At 48.4% G+C, this 16551-nt stretch overlaps 6 protein-coding genes across 6 annotated transcripts; 2 read left to right on the forward strand and 4 right to left on the reverse strand.

Moving 5' to 3' along the window:
• The first annotated feature begins 226 nt into the window (after positions 1–226).
• Positions 227–1569, forward strand: VE01_05372 (uncharacterized protein). Its single transcript, XM_018274836.2, has 2 exons — positions 227–495; positions 546–1569. The coding sequence occupies exons 1-2, from the start codon at positions 426–428 to the stop codon at positions 1520–1522; spliced, it is 1047 nt and encodes a 348-aa protein (XP_018130242.1). The 5' UTR covers positions 227–425; the 3' UTR covers positions 1523–1569.
• A 155-nt stretch (positions 1570–1724) lies between these two features.
• On the reverse strand, positions 1725–2431 carry VE01_05373 (uncharacterized protein; the record flags this gene model as incomplete). The annotated part of the gene is made up of 2 exons (XM_018274837.1): positions 1725–1859; positions 2171–2431. 2 exons carry the CDS (start codon positions 2429–2431, stop codon positions 1725–1727), a joined length of 396 nt encoding a protein of 131 aa, XP_018130243.1.
• Positions 2432–5573: 3142 nt separating this feature from the next.
• Positions 5574–6448, reverse strand: VE01_05374 (uncharacterized protein). The gene has a single exon (XM_018274838.2). It carries the CDS (start codon positions 6342–6344, stop codon positions 5829–5831), a length of 516 nt encoding a protein of 171 aa, XP_018130244.1. The 5' UTR covers positions 6345–6448; the 3' UTR covers positions 5574–5828.
• Positions 6449–9594: 3146 nt separating this feature from the next.
• VE01_05375 (uncharacterized protein) lies at positions 9595–11344 on the forward strand. Its single transcript, XM_018274839.2, has 2 exons — positions 9595–10594; positions 10646–11344. The coding sequence occupies exons 1-2, from the start codon at positions 10042–10044 to the stop codon at positions 11086–11088; spliced, it is 996 nt and encodes a 331-aa protein (XP_018130245.1). The 5' UTR covers positions 9595–10041; the 3' UTR covers positions 11089–11344.
• A 173-nt stretch (positions 11345–11517) lies between these two features.
• On the reverse strand, positions 11518–13233 carry VE01_05376 (uncharacterized protein). The gene has a single exon (XM_018274840.2). The coding sequence runs from the start codon at positions 13127–13129 to the stop codon at positions 11660–11662; it is 1470 nt and encodes a 489-aa protein (XP_018130246.2). The 5' UTR covers positions 13130–13233; the 3' UTR covers positions 11518–11659.
• Positions 13234–14040: 807 nt separating this feature from the next.
• VE01_05377 (uncharacterized protein) lies at positions 14041–16105 on the reverse strand (the record flags this gene model as incomplete). Its single annotated transcript, XM_018274841.1, has 5 exons — positions 14041–14043; positions 14114–14526; positions 14574–15203; positions 15253–15434; positions 16086–16105. The coding sequence occupies 5 exons, from the start codon at positions 16103–16105 to the stop codon at positions 14041–14043; spliced, it is 1248 nt and encodes a 415-aa protein (XP_018130247.1).
• Between the last annotated feature and the right edge of the window lie 446 nt (positions 16106–16551).

The following is a 16551-nucleotide window of genomic DNA, read 5'->3' on the forward strand; positions in this document are numbered from 1 at the left end:
AAAAAAAAAAAAAATAGCCTTGGGCCTCGTCTCTTGCATACTGGATGATTTCTGATCATTATGATGTAGATTACTTATCGACGTCATCCCTTCAAAAAAGCCGAGACCAGATCAACTGTCAAAGGATTACTAATCTTTTATTCTAGTAAAGCGTCTACCATATCACAATATTCTATAGATTACCAAATCGATTGCCAGTCCATCCCGCATCAGTGGCCATGGAAATCTTGCTGAGACACAGGTGTTGTGACGAATGACGCGAATATACGACCCTATACTGTCTAGCACAATGATATCGGCCGATAGACTTATATGGAAGATTTATACAAAATGGTGGATTACCCATAATGGCTCTTCTGTATAAATAACGAACCAACTCTCTTCCACAGTTAAATATTTACCAAAGATCATTATTCAGGATTACCATGGGTGCTCCTCTTGTAACCGTTCTTGTAATCGGAGGCACAGGTGCGCAAGGCCAGCCTGTTGTAAAAGGTGCGTCATATATCAACACTAATAGATAGATCCTTTATTAATATTATTAGAACTCTCCGCAGATGGCCGCTACAAAATCACTGTATTGACGCGCAGTGCACAATCCGAACCCGCACAGGAGCTTGCATCGCTGCCAAACGTCACAATACTGGAAGGCGAAACCTTCGACGAGCAAACCCTCATGAAAGCATTCAAAGGCATCGATGCGACTTTTGTCAATACCAACGGATTTGCCATCGGCGAGAAAGCCGAGGTCTACTGGGGAATCCGCATCTACGAGATTGCATACGGAGCAGGAGTCAAGCACTTCATCTGGGCCTCGCTGGCCTACTCCTCGAAGCTAGCGCACTTCAACCCCGACTTCCACTGTGGGCATTTAGATGGGAAAGGGAAAGTGACAGATTATCTTACCTCGCAGCCTACAGACCATATGGCGTGGTCAGTCCTTCTTTCTGCTCCATATGTGGATACGCTCTCTCAGCTATTGAGACCAAAGCCTGATCCGAATGACCCAAGTCTGATGGTCTTTTCAGCGCCACTTGGCAACACTGCCATGCCTCTCATTGAACTGGGAGACCTCGGAAAATATGCCAAATGGATGTTCGATCATGTGAAGCGCAGCAACGGCATGACGCTTAAGATAAGCACAGAGCATATCCGCTGGGCAGACCTGGCGAAGGATTACACTGCTGTTACCGGACGTAAATCAATCTACAGAGACGTTACCCTCGACGAGTATTTTGCATCCGGAGCCTTCCCTGACCCAGAATTGAAGGTAGGACATAGTGTAACACACGACGATCCGACGCTGCAGACATACCGGGAGAATTTCTCGGCTTTCTGGAGACTGTGGAAGTCTGGCCTTGATACGAGGGATTATAAGATCATGGACGAGATTTTACCTGGAAGGATTCGCAGTGTCAAGGAGTGGATGGTAAAGACTGGGTATACAGGCGAGCCTGGAAGAGTCCTAAAGGACTATATTGACAGGGAAAGGAAGAAAACTGGATGGCCACTTCTTGGATAACCTCTCGAACTTCCTTCCACACCAAGTCTCTCACACAAATACTTGGGTAATAGTAATGGAAAAATAAATACCATTTGCATCCAGCCTGCAAACCTGCAAATCCGCATCTATATACATGAACCCCATCAGCTGGGATCAAAATAGCACCCTGTGTTAGCTGCTCTTTTGAACGCTCCAACACCGACTCCCGTGCTTCCCCAATCTAGCCCCTTTCGCCGTGCTTTTCAATCTCCAGTGCTCCCGCGCTCTCGGTAATCCATGGAACTTCTCCTTGCTCCATCTTCTTCGCTCTTGAAGCCGTTCCGCGAGCAATCTTCCACCCCGGCGCCACGCACACCTACTCCAGTTAGCAAACCTCGCGGTCAAGGTAGCCATTGTCGCTGCAATTAGCCATCCCATTAGTAGCCGTCCTCATCAGCCGTCGTTTCATCGTTAGCTGCACCGGCGGTCGTCGCGAAGGGATCGACACCGTCTTCACACTGTGGGGTACGTGCGTTGCTGTTCGCGTGGCGCTGCCGAGGTGGGGTTCTGAGTCGGGAATAAACGTTATTTTGACGACACCAGGTCGTCTGCGAGGGCGGTCATGTTTTCTAGTCGGGGTCCGTGTAAGCATTCATGCTCGGATGACGGTTGGCGGTACTTATATACCATTTGGAGGTCGTCGATCGTGATCGTTCTGATCGCGATTTGGAGATCAATCCACGCATGTTGAAGATCTTTCCATGCGTGTTGAAGATCTTTCCATGCATGTTTTACCCATGTATGTTGAAGGTCTTGCCGCGCATGTTGAGGATCTTTCCACGCGTGGTCGTTCTCGCGGCTAGGCCATGGCATAGCCACACCATCTTCTGGTCCTGCCGCCTTGTCGTCTGCCCATCTTGCGGCTTTCCCAGCTTGTAGGCCATCCATCCGTCGCTGCCTCTTCGTGGCCACGTCCGCTTGCGGCTTTCCCACTTTGTGGTCCTGCCAGCTTGTGGTCCTGCCGCATCATATCCGCCCAACTTGCGGCTTTGCCAACTTGTAGACCTTTCTTCACTGCCTCCTCATGGCCTACTCAGCTCGTGGCCTCGCCTCTAGTGGCCTCTCATGGCCCTCCAGCTCGTAGCCTCTCCAACATGAGGCTTCCCCCTCTTGTGGCCTCTCCAGAGGCCTCCCTATAGCCTCTTTCAACATATGTTCTCGCGAACGCCTTGCGCCCGTCCGCAAAAACGAATGCTTCTTAACGATCGACCCAAAGAAAAAATCCGATTGATAAAATCAACGCGCAACAGACTCTTTCAACATATGTTCTGTCGAACGCCTTGCGCCCGTCCGCAAAAACGAATGCTTCTTAATCGATCGACCCGAAGAAAAAATCCGATTGATAAAATCAACGCGCAACAGAACGAAATAGCCTCCTCACATCAAGCCCCTGCAACTCTTACCGCTCCTCTTCACTCCCAACGCCCAAACGTAACAAGCACTCGGATTTTTTGTCATTTTCTCAGCACATGGAGCAAAGAAGAGGAGGCCTTTCACACCCCGGGGAGGGGTATTTATCTCCTTTGGTAAATGGTTTTATTGCTCTCTTTCGCGAATGTTCTCTCCGTCTTACCTTTGACGAATGTAAAACCTGCCCGCTTTGGCCTGACCAATATAATTCTTACCCATCTTGTAATTGATGCCATAGCACAGACTGGAACCATGGGGGAGATTCAAAGCCCGTACTCTATCCCTGGTACCGAGGGAGATGAGATCATATAGTCTCGTGACTTGAGGCGAAGCACTAATGTTATGCTTGTGGCAACCTTATGTCCCCCAGTAGTAGGTGCATGGGATCGATACCAATGGGTGCGAGAATATGTTCGTTTGCCGCCCAATGCGACTTGTATTTCTGACACAGTGGTTTTGACATATCGAAACCAAGGATGAAGGATGGAAGGCCACGGATGTGGTGCCACGGCGTGCGAATAGTGTATGTGATCCCGTGACTTCAGGACGTAAGGGGGTCTGCAGTGGCGAGGGTCATGTGAAGGTTGCTTATGCTGTGGATATGAGGCAAGGGACAGGCAAGGGGTAAATCTGATGTTGGATGAGGTATTATGGAACACAGGTAACAGGGTACTTTTTGGTGGTTACCAATCCAACAACAAAGGCTGCTGGATTTGGAGTCTTATAGCTGGTCACTACTTTGCGTATCCTAACCACTTGACAAAGCTCCAAGGCACAACATCGTCTTTGCCCGGAACTAATCCTCGTGCAACAACCCAGACAAATCCTGGCCCAGTCCAAGCGGTCCATGCTAGGACCCATATGTAGCCCAGCACCTTAGTGACCCTCCTCGTGGTTACATTACTAGTTGTAGTTATACCTATTGCCGCCCAGATATAGAGCACCGTGCTCTCTATCATAATCCCAACAGCCTGCATTAAAAAGAACTTTGGCAAATCGAGTGCAAACGGGCTTTCTCCGAGAATGACTACCCCAGGGAGGTGAAGGAGCGCAGTGACATAGAACGCGAGGAAGAGTCGAACATAGCGCGAGACTATTTTCCAGTGGGGAGGTATGCAGAGTACACGAGTAGTGACGAAAGAAGTGAAGGCCTCTAGAGATGACCGAAAGATCTGGTGCCAGGTTATCCTATAAATTTCTTCCGTTAACGACCAGCCGCAATAAAATTAAGGAATTAGGCGCAGCCTTACCCCCAAAATCGACGCAATGTATAAGCTTCTCGAAAGCTACCAAATAGTGGAGGCCAGTTCCGTGGCTCACTTCTACCAGAGAAGACTGCGGTGACCGATGCAATATTGTATGCGATGGTAAAGATACCATAGATGGAGAATGCAGGGAGCAGGACGGTGATTGGCCGAGCAATGATCTCCTCGAGTGGGATATCCCCTATTCGAGAGAAAAGTGCTTGCTTATATTCAGGGACGTCTATTTCCGGGTTGGGAGCTGGTAGGGATGCGAATATTGCGTCTAGAGCCAGGTACGTAATGAGAATGTGGGCTATTCTTCCCCTCAGAAATTCGCCCTTGTTTGGAACGTGTTCTGGGTGATCTCTCGAAAAGGTAGGTAGTCCCTTTATGGACCATGACGTGTTGACATTCCGGAGGTTAAATAGAAGACACCAAGCTGTAAAGGTTCGCCCAAGTCCTGATCGAGACGCAGAGGATGCACTTTGCTTTGGTTTTGAAGTTGTTACCGCGCGCAAATAAACTGCTTTCCACAATAGCAAATCGAAAGCTCGTAGATGGAATATCCAAACCAATGACATGAATACGCCATCATAAGTGCTATTCCCTGTAAACACTGGAACGGAGTACTGCAGTTGCGCGGCGATTGCTATTGATAGGAAAAGAATTGAGGCGCGCTGGAGGACATGTGATGGATCAATGAAAACAATGGCATATGCAAATACAAGAGGAGAAGTAAGAGCAATTGCTCCTAGGTATACCGCCGGGGATGTTACTACTAAAATAGACATCATGAGACCATATGTTTGATTTCAAGATGATTTACAAATATTTATGAAGTTGTTGATAAACACGCTGCTGATGTGAGATTTTAGTCGGTGCCAAGGCTGTAACAACACCTCAATAACTTTCAGATTTTTGACCACAGCCCATTTTACCATCCCCCCATAACAAATTTTTATGTATTTTACGATGTTTTAAGTGTTACGAAATCTGGTGTTGTGAGAAGACAGTCAGGTGAGGTGTGGGGGTGCAGAACGGGTTTGGGTATGTGCATCGAGGTAAGGAAGTGATACACCAAACATCTGAAGAAAGTAATACAGAATGCATCATCGCATATTGAAACTGCGAGAATAATTATGAGTTACATTGTCGCCTTGCATATGTCGTGGGGATAAGTACGACGATCGATGCTGCAGTACGTAGGGATGTCAAGATGTCATTAAAGGTTATCCTAACGACAATGCGGTGCTGGGAGGGGAAGCAAGGATGGTTTTGAGTCTGTGTAATTGAGCTGGGTGGAATAATAGAAGCAGATAAAAGACGATAATGTTCATCCGGTCGTGCACGTCACAACAATCGCAAGTAACTCAAGATCAATTTAATGAATCAATTTCAACTATCAATCCAATCTAGATATGATTTTCCGGCCATACAGCAGCGCGTCCGCTTCCTGTATTCCCAACTCCGCCACCTTCTAATCCGTCCCAATTTTCATTTAAATCCCAGTCGTTCAAAGCCGCAATCCAGCTGCGGCTCGAGTCCTTTTTCAGTAAAAACAACGCCGGCCAAAATTCAAACTTTTTGTCGTTCTCTCAATCACGAGATTTGACTAGATGCACGAGGATGCTTTAGACGTAAAGCATATGCCTCGCGTGCCTGCGCTTGGCGCCGGCCTTGGTCCCGATCAGACACTCGAGCTCGGTCTCCGGTGTGGACAGCGTCTGGATGTCGTCTGGGAGGTTGTATGCGTTGCTGCAAGGGAAGGTTTGACACCCGCTCATCGGGGTCTTGCTGTTCTTCGGGTACAGCATCTTCACTCCGTCGTGGTCATCCGGGTTGACGATGGCGCTGACATCGAAGTAGTTCGAGCCGCTGAAACCGTCCCATCTCACTTCACCGAGCATGCCGGGCTTGTTCTCCTTGCCCTCCGAGACGGTGTACCAGTTGCCTACCCATCCGTCGGGGAAGGTGGCCTCTTTGGAAGCTCCACCGGGGAGGTCCATGGATGGGATTTCGGGCGAGCCCTCTTGAGGTGTGAAGATGACTTGGCGGTTTGTGCTGTCTTGCGAAACCATGTTAACGGTGTTCGCGGCGGCGGCGACGGCAAATAGCGTCGCGATCGGGAGAGATTGCCAGAATTGCATTGTGTCGGTTTGGTTGTGGGTTGAGTTGTTCGTATAGGTAGATTTAGGTTGCTGTGTGGCTGTATTTGAAACTCGTTTTTTTTAATGTTTTAATATAAACTTCGAGTTCGAACTGGAGAAAAGAAAGAGGACCGAAACGACACGGTGGAGGGGGTTTATATAGACATCAGGTCAGGGCCATCGAAAGGTGAGCGTTGTAAGCTTTGCCCGCGGAATGGGGTGCGGATGGGGAGAGGAAATCGGCGCAATTCATTGTGGACACCCTTGCCTCCAACTTGACGTTGTATAGGCCGGTCCTGAGAGGGTGAAGGGTCTGGCTCGATGTTGGTTTACCAATGGGTATCTACATGACGGGAGAAGTTGAGCTGTCATGCTTGGTGGGGTCGAAGTCGTCCGAAAACGCCCTCGAATGTGCCTGGCGGGTGAGTGTCTAGAACTTTGGGTCCCGCTGTTCTGGGTGGACCGACTATTGGATCTTGACTCGGGTACCTGGACGGGTGAGGAACCCTGAAGAATCGAACGAAGTGGACCGAGGTCGTTGAGACCGGGCGGCCAATGAGAATATCTTTTGGAACATTACTATGAATGCCCTATGATCTGTTGGCGGGAGGCGACATGGAAATGGAAATCCCGTGATCTCCCTCCTGGTCACTTCATTTCACGGGTAACAGCCCCCTTGGTAGAATAGAGGACTGGCACAGAGCGTTTCTGGTAGAATGCATATGGTTCTGGAGTGTTTTCTGGTAATATGCATCTGGTTCAGAGCGCAAGCGGTAGACAGTGTACCTGGTATAGAATGCATGCTGTTGGTGGTTTGTGCGGTGGAACCTGGTTAAGGGTAGTAAGACGTTCAGTTTGAGGGTATCTCACCCCTCACCTTCTTTACCCCTCGCCCCCTCCTGTTCCCTTCCTCCTGTTCCCTTCCTTCCTCCCTTCTTTCCTCCCTTCTTTCCTCCCTTCTTTCCTCCCTTCCTTCCCCTCCGAACAGTGCATCTCCACACCAAAATCAACGCGTGGCGATAGTGGATCGTGGCTTATCTTGGCAACGATCATCCGCTTGTGCCTGCCCTAATGCCCTACCTTAACCCGTCTGCGCCAGTCAGAAGCCGTAAATGGCTGTTGATGGGTTTTCGTCTCCACGCTCCTGCCGTACCGAAACATTGCCATGCCGCGATGATCGGGGATTTGAACTTTCATCGCTCCACAGGGCTGACCTACCACCTCCTCCGTGCTTGGGGGAGCTTGGTGATACCCTCTACCTCCCATCCAACATTCCACAGAAAGAGTATCCGCTCTGGGAATGTACGTACTGCATCTGTATGTACATGTACGTATTGCACGGTAAGCATGCCGGCAAACACCACACACCACCACTGCCAACATCCCACAAGTCCCTTGCTTCCCATTCCGACATTCCGACAAACGATCGACTTCTCGACTGAGACACGCAACACAGTGGAGTTGAGTGAATAATGTGGACCCTGCAAAAAGAGCCTTCAAGAGCTTTTCATGTACCACCTATCCTGACACGACGACCATGATGGGCCCACGGCCGCCGCGCAGTCGTTCCTTCCTCCTTCGGACCTTCCTCCCAACGGCAACTTCCACCACCACGATGCCATTCTTCCCTTCCACCAAAAGTCTGTCGCTCACCGTGGGCAGACATATCACTTCACCCACCCCCACGCAACCCCGACTTCCCTCCGCTTCCGCTCCCTCTCCCTCGTATGCCCGTTATGGATCTTGCGCGCAGTGGACCTAACCCCCCCCACCACTTCCCACCTGTGTCTGTACAACGTATGTATATACGTATTCATTCCTGTTATTGTTCTGGGCCCTGTGTACCTCGAGTTAGCTGCATCGTCGGTGGTCGACGGTCTAGATCTTTGCGAAGATGTTTCAAATAAGGTTACGTCAGCCGGATCTTTGCCACATTGGCTCGCCACCCGTTGTTGATCGTTGCTTGTTCCTGCGCCGCGGGACGAAAAATTGTCGATGCGCTGGCTTTTGCACGCTGATCTTGACCCTGTTCCTGGGAGGGAGGGCGAGAGGTGGGTCTGAAGGGGGGGTATTTGGGTCCTGTTCCTGGGACCCGGGTCGAGAAAGCTCTTTGCTGTGCCTTTTGGCTTGTTGATCTTGACCCTGTTCCTGTTGCGTGCAGGAGGGAGATCGCTGCCTGTTTCTCTCGCGCGGGTGAAGGGATCTCTGCCCGTTCCTCGTATCCCGATCGAGGAGGTCGATCGATGCCTGTTCCTGATTCGCATGTGGTTGAAGGTTTGTCCTATCTCGTCAATGCTATTATTCATGTTATTTGTAATTGATTTTGGTCTGTTTTGACCTGGTGTCAGAGTAATCTGTGCCATGGCCGGATTGAGAGCTCCGTCTTCTTGGTGTCTACGGCCTCTCGCTCTCGAGAGCCATTCGCAGTGCGAAGGATTCTCGGAGGAAGCGGACTTCGTGTCATAGCTTGACATGCCCGTTGCAGGGGGCGGATTTTGTGTCATTGATCGGCCTGATTCAATCCCTTTGATGAAGGTAAAGTGTTGGTTTGAAATGCTGTCGTGCAGGTTCCATAATTGTCGTTGTTGAGACTCGCCCAATGAGGCCTTCAAATTTCTTTCTTCCAAATTGGGATTTATAAGTTGTGAATTATCTATTTGAATTTTGATACAACTTAATATACAAGCCAATGCCCGAGTGGGGTTATGTATGTGGCTTTGGGTGGTGTTTGTGTGCTGAAGTCGATATTGAGCCTCATTGTTGTCAGCATCCACACACACGTCAACGCAAGTCGTATAAGTATAAACATATATATAAGCTATGCGACTCAATAGGCCTTAAAATACCCTAGTGGGATTATGTATGTGACTTTAGGTGTGGTTGCTGTGCTGAAGTGGAGGTTGGCGACGTCGATATTGAGGTCTTAGAGCCCCATTGTTGATAGTATCCACAGCCACGTCAACATAAGCCATATAAGTATAAACATCTATATAAGCTATATAACTTCATCTACATTCAAAGAAAAGGGCAAAAATATAGCTCGATATCTAAAAATGCAAAAGACCCATCAGATCTCGTCGTTTTGAGATCCGATGGTAGAAAATCACTTGATTTTACTTTTTTTTGTTGATTGGTGGGAGTCGAATTGGTGACCTTTTTTATTCATTCCAAGCCCTGGCCAGATTGTCCAGACAGTGGTACTTCCACTGCGCCACTGTGCCGCTTGATTTAAAGGCGACTTGAGTTGCATTATAAGGGTTGGGTTGTTTCGCTTGGTGTTGTGGTGTTGTGGTGTTGTGGTGTTGTGGGATTGTTGTTGGGAAAGGGGGGAAATAGGTGGGAATTCCCCCCTATCCCCCCAACTATCCCCAACTCTCCCATATAAGCGCGACAGATAGTAAATACAGGCGCTTAACGTTTTCACCCACCTCCTTTTCGGTTGAGGGCTACAGGGCTAGCCTATTTATTTACCGCACACTTCCAGACGCGCCTCTTCTTCTTTTCATCCTCCACATCACAACTTCACAACTTCCACCTTCGTCTTTCGTTACAACACAACAACAACTTTCATTTCGTCCGTCGTTACAACTTCACTCTACACTATCGTTTCATCACCCTTTCATTTGTTTCCAATCAATTCAAACTTCAACCACACTCGTTATTTGATCTCATCAATTCAATCTTCCAATCCATCAAGATGAAGATCATCCAGGCCATCCTTTCCGCCTTCTGGCTTCTGACTCTCGTCCATGGCGTATTCGGAGTTGGAGTCGGTGGATTTCTCAACCTCGGCGGCGCTGGAGGTGGCGGCGGTAGTGATAAAGCTGCCGTTGGTCATGAGGTTCTTCCTTGGTTCACCATCACCCCTCCCTCTCCTCCAACGATCACCCCTTTCCCTCCTGACTTTGGTGGAACCAACAACATCTACAAGACCACTCCTGATGTTCCATCAACCCCGACTGAGACTGAAGCTTCCGCCACTCCTGTCGACACTGCTGTCAGCACCGAGGTCACCGCTAACACTGCTGCCATCACTGGGCCCAGCGAGTATCCAACTGCTGCCATCACCGAGGTCGTCAACACTCCAATTGCCAGCGAGGTCGTTAACACTCCAGTTGCCAGCGAGACTGTCGATATCTGGGTCATCACCACCGTTTCTGCCTACGTCACGATCTGCCCCAGCCCAACCACCTTCACTCAGGGAGTCCAGACCTACACCATCACCGAGGCCACGACGCTGACCATCTCCAGTAAGTACACCCCCTCCCCAACCCATCCGATCTAGACTAACCCTCCTCCAGACTGCCCATGCACCATCAGCTACCCCGCTCCGCCAACCGTTGCCACCAACCCTCCATCCGTCGAATCTGTCCCTGTCCAGCCCATTGGAACTGCTCCCGTCCAACCCGTTGGAACCGGTGTAACCCCCGGTGGCAACCCAATCATCAACACCAACAACACCGTCACCCCAGTCGTCAATCCCCCAGCTGTCTCCTCCAACTCCACGCGCACGACCTTCATCGCCGTCACCGCACCTCCACCACACGCCACCCAGCCACTCATCACCCTCGGTGGTAGCACGCCTGTCATTCCCACCCCCGTCGCTGAGACTCCCGTCCCAGTGCCCAACACCCCGGTGGTCCCTGTGCTGCCTACCCCGACTCCTGCTACTGGAGGCGCGGGTCGCGTTTTCATCGGCCTTGGGGCTGCGTTTCTCAGTGGTATCGTCGCTGTCTTCCTCTGAGCGGCCGACGTGCACCGCCCCTGCGCACATGTTTCATCTGTGTGTGGCTGGTGTGTTTACTAGCCTCGTTGCTGTGGAAAAGATAGGATTTGAGCTTACGAATAATGGATATTTTTAATGGGATATGAGGATAATGGATGCAGTTTGTTTTTGTGCTCTACTGGACCTGATCTTGATGCTTTTTGTTCGGATTCGCTCGATTACTATGGACATGCTGATGATGAGAGATCTGTTATGAATGGGCTCAGATAGGCTATGGTAACTACTTCAATGCAAACTACTGTCATTGAATTTGTTCGTATCATGCATGTTTTGTGAATTTAAGTGACGGAGTATGAGGTGAAGTGAATTTGATGTGATGAATTCATACTTGTGTTTCCCAAATGTAGTCCCAGGGCCTGCGCGTAAATTACACCTTGCACTGCCACCCACAGCACGACACAACGGCTCCGCTCAAACAGCGTCACGACCAACATCGAGGTTAAAGTCGGTCTGGGATTAACAAGGGGGGAAGTATCAAAGCACACGAGAGATTCATTTAACAGATGCTCTTGTACTATGTATAGTTGACTTACAAAGTACGATTAAAGAACAAATTCTTCGTATGGTCATTTGCGTACATCGGCACAAAATCCGACGCAAGATACCAAGTAGGTTTCTGCATAGCATCGGCAATAACCTTCCCATTAACAACCAGATTCTCAAACGTCACTCCATCAATACTCTTCTCCTCACTATACCCTTCAAAAATCGACGGATTGGCATTCGTGCCCTCATAGGTTAGATTTCTAATCGTCACATTCCGTATCCCTCTCCCAGGCGAAGTGTTGTATTTCGAGTTAAACATAACTCGTATATTGATCAATTGACCCTCGCGGAAATCTTCTACCCGGACATCCTCGATGAGAACATTTTGGACCAGATTGCTGTCGCCGGGGTTGATGGCTATGCAGCCTTGATATAGCATCTGCGGTTCACGATGGTCGAGGATATCAATGTTCTTGATGACTATCCCATCCATAGTCTCAGGAGAATCAGTGTTCCCATGCGTCCCGATGTTGATCGGATGCGCGACATCAGCCCAGAGCGAGGAATTCTGCAAAGTGATGTTTGAGGAGTTGCCGTAGTAGTCCCAGCGGTGATTGTATATAGCGACGCAATCGTCCGAGTTCCGCATGAAGATATTGTCAACCAAGGTGTCGGAGCAAGAGAAGAGATCAATACCGTCGCCGTTTCCTTTTGAGCTAAAAGCGTGGAAATCCTCGATCGTGAGTTGATTTGCCTGGCCTGCTGTCACAGCGTACCCGTTGGGATTCAGCACCGTAACTCCAGAGATAAGAATTCTTTCTGAGTAAGCAACTGTGATGGCGCCGCCGGGAGTATTGTAGAGTATTCCTCGACCACGGAGAGTTGCGTCATGAACGTTAGTAAAGTTGACGCCGGAGGTGAGAACACCACCACCGGCGATGTAAACCGTTTTCCCGCTAGGCACTTGAAGCACACCCCCAGAGACACTGTGCATGCCTGGACCAAAATAAATGACATCCGTATCGTTGGCTGCGGGAACATTGGTCTCGATACTGCCAGCGAACAACTGTAAGCAGTCGAAAATCTCGTCGTTGACTTGGATTACGAGATTTCGGGGTTGGACGAGGCTGAATTTCAAGGTATTGCCTCTCACTTTGGGGATAATTCCATACGAGTTGGGACGTATATCCGCTGAGTGGACAGCAGATGGGTTGTATGTGACTTCCACATCGACTGTGCCACTGAAATCGAAGTAGGCCATCGAAGATTCTTGTATTTGGCCACTCCCACTCGTAGTGTTGATGAGAGAAAGTTTCGCTAAATAGATATCAAGTGGTACCCATTCGGTCTTTGGTGATCGCACCATGACGGAGAATGAACCTTTGGTAGGCATCTCCGTTGGTCTGGGGTATACTTTGAGTTGGGCATTGTGTGGATGTGCTGTTGCGAGACTTTGAGCCAAGGTAATAGTGGCAAGCACAATAATGCTAGTGATGGAGTTAATGGAAACCATTTGGGATAATGAACGATGCAAAGTGCAAGAAGGTGCAGCGTATTATTAATGCGAGGTTGGAATAAACATAAGCCTTTTAAGCATTAACGAGCTGTATGTTTGAGAGCTTGCCGAAGAGAGTCCTCGGCATTGTGAACTTCAAAGAAGCCCCACTAGGACTTCTCAGCGAAAAATATGTCCCCTACTGTCCCGGACATAGCAACAACTCCCGGCCAGCGGAGGAATGCAGATATGGCGTCCGAGATATTCAGTTTGCTGGAGAAATCTAATCAGCCCTGCGGGTTGGGGCGTTGGTGTGGAGAAAGCTGGAGACGATGTGGCTAGGGACTCGAACCGGCGCATATAGCGGCATGCTCTCCGCTTCTCCACAACCCCCGCAAAAACCCGCCAAACCCCCGCAAACCCAGCGACCAGTTCCTCAATAATTGCAAACTATTTCAGGTTCTAGATCTGGGGGGAATAGAGATTGACTCGAAGGCTGGTCACCAACTAACATAGGCATTTGTTCATTCTAAATATTGACTGTAGGATTTATCTGAGATAACTAAACACTTAATTCCATATATCATGATCCGGAATATTCTCCTCGAAATAGACCTCATTGACCTCTTTAAACCCAACTGATGGGGCGTCAAATGGCCACGGATTCCCATTCCCACTTGCAAACAAAGCAAAACTAGCCCCTTCAAAAACAAAAAAATCTTTCGGTGCAAATGCAAGCCAGGAAGAAGCTATGTCTGCCATCCAAACAACGGAATTCCCACCAAATTGAAAGCCCAATGAGTATTTCAACGGTGTAGCGCGAATGGTGAGAGTGACACCCGTTGGTATAACTGTACTATTTAAGGGGATCTGACTAGTCTGTATACCATGATCAGCAATTTCTACGATTGGGTAAAAGGGTTGGCTTCTTACTGTGGAAGTCCCGTTCATTAGTAAGGTACTATAAAAGCACATTCCTGTTTGGTTCAAACAGCCTCGTACCCCTATATCTTGATGTTGAAACTCGCTGAGATAAACAGAAATACCAATAGATTGCAGATAACCTAAAGGTTTGATAGTCGGAAGTAACGAGGCTGAGAATGTCATATTCAATGACTTCTGCTTGCGCAGAATTGCTGTAGGTGTATCTCGTTCACTTAATGAGAAAACATTGGGAGTGAATATTATACCGCCGTTGCCGTGAGTGCCGGTTCTGTAATTTTTGGTATATGGAGTGCGTAATTGGTACCAGCTTGAGTCAATGACATTCGACAGAAATGTGTCCCGGAAAGCAGCTGGGGGATATTTCTGATCAGGCGTCGTACCAAAGCTCTCACTAAGAAGAATTGGTTTGTTTTTATTCAAAATCGGCCAGCCATCATTCCACTCTATAGTCGTCATGAATGTCTCTCGCCCTAGATATAATCAGCCAGGTCGTCTTTACACATAGTCATGTACTTACCAAGAGGGGAGGTCCCATTAATCTTTCGTCGGGCGATAAATGTTGCATACCAATCACCGCGAGGAGTTTCTACAAAGGTTGCATGTCCCGTCGACTGAACAGTAAGGTTGTCAAATCCATAAGCACCATTAAAAAGGATGGGATTGTTTGGCGCTGGAGTCCACGGCCCCTTTGGTGAATTCGATCTTGCGATCGTAGATCTGTGGAGGTCGTCGGTGCCACCCTCTGCAATGAGTAAATAGTAGTACCCATCTTTAAAAAACATCTTAGGCCCTTCATCTCTTGCCGCGGCGTTGTGAGGGAGGGTTCCGTTCCATAAGCTAATGTATTCTCCAACGCAGTTCCCAGTCGTTAAGCTGACCTCACATTGATAAATACCCCACAGACGATCGATATTGTTATTAGGGGCCATAAGGTTCAAGTATGTCTTCCCTGAATTTGGATCATGGAAGAGGCTTGGATCGATGCCCCAAGGCTCACACCAAGTTGGCTTTGACCAGTTAATCAAATCTTTTGATGAGATGAAATAAACTCGAGGCCACACTCTTGCAGTTGGATCGTATGTCCATCGTGTCATCGACGTGAGATAAAATCGGCCATTAATGTAGCTAAGGTCAGGCGCCCATACACCTGTTACCCTGTAAGCCTTAGGTCACCAAACGTTTTGTGGGAGGTTTACCAGCTCCTGTTGGAACACCGTAGAGCTGAACATCGTCGGGAGTTGTCAAGGCGTGGGAGTATAGCTCCCAGTTTGCTAAGTCTTTGGATTTGTATATTGGAACACCAGGAAAATACTCAAATGAAGATGTTGCAATAAAATACTCGTCACGAACACGAAGAATGCTGGGATCGGGATTCCAACTGGTTTAGGGTCAGCATTTGTTTTCTTTGTCTAGGGGAGAGCGGGAGAGCCAAACCCGGAAATTATAGGATTTTTTATTGCAGCTATGCACGATAAAAGAGCAACAACTATTACAGAAAGCCACTTCATTGTAAAACTTGATCTCTCTTAGTAATGAAATAAAGAGGGCTTTTAAATTAGTAACCCAAAATTGAGATGCTTCATATTTGATACATCATCACTAGATATTACATGGGAGATAGGAAAGGGTAAGGTATTTACGACCGCCGTTTCTTTGGTCCGGTACATCCTCCGTTGCCTTCAATAGCGAACCTTAAAACGAAAAATAATGCAAGCAGGCAGCTCGCGGTACGCATAATTTCTACCACAGAGGTTGGTTAGTGGCAGCCGTTTGCTAGAAGATCGAACTAGGACACTTTGTCAGCTGCTCTAGGATTTCAACACTAAATATCGAACGGGCTTCGGAGCAATTGTCGCTAGTGAGGCCGCGCGGAGAGTTTACAGCCGATTGTTGCCCCCTGAGCAAGGACCCCTGAATCTGCTTCCATTACCCCGCATCCCCGCCGCCCCAGTTTTCGTTTGGTACACAGTACATAAGGATAGCTGAGTGGAATACCTTGAAAGCCAATTCTCACGTCTTCAACGCCTACGTCTCGAGCCCACAAGCCATTATTTATCGTAGATATGATGGAACACATGCCGAAAACTACTCAAAGTACTCTTATTTTCGGCCCAACTACTTGTCAGCTACATTCTTCCCATCGAATATTTGAAGGATAAAATGCTATGAAACGCAGAAAAATTAAATCCTATATTACGCACTTCCCCAAATCCCCGACGACATTCCAGAATTCTGCTTATCTTGTTCCTTATTAGTAGTAGAAACTCTGGCCTAGATCTATAAACATTCCCGCGAAGTAGATATTTCCAATAACCACATTCATGCTTGAAATATTGTACAACAGGCGAATGGGGGTGAAATGCTCAATTGGTCGAGATCCGAGATATTCCTACCAAATCGTGACAGAGCTCCATTGGGCACAATACTCTAGGTATGCCACACCTAATATATCGTATTACTTGAGGCTTTTATGTCTATTGTTGGAGCTGATTCGT

This window comes from Pseudogymnoascus verrucosus, assembly GCF_001662655.1.
Source record: "Pseudogymnoascus verrucosus strain UAMH 10579 unplaced genomic scaffold scaffold_22, whole genome shotgun sequence".
Lineage (NCBI taxonomy): Eukaryota > Fungi > Ascomycota > Leotiomycetes > Thelebolales > Thelebolaceae > Pseudogymnoascus > Pseudogymnoascus verrucosus.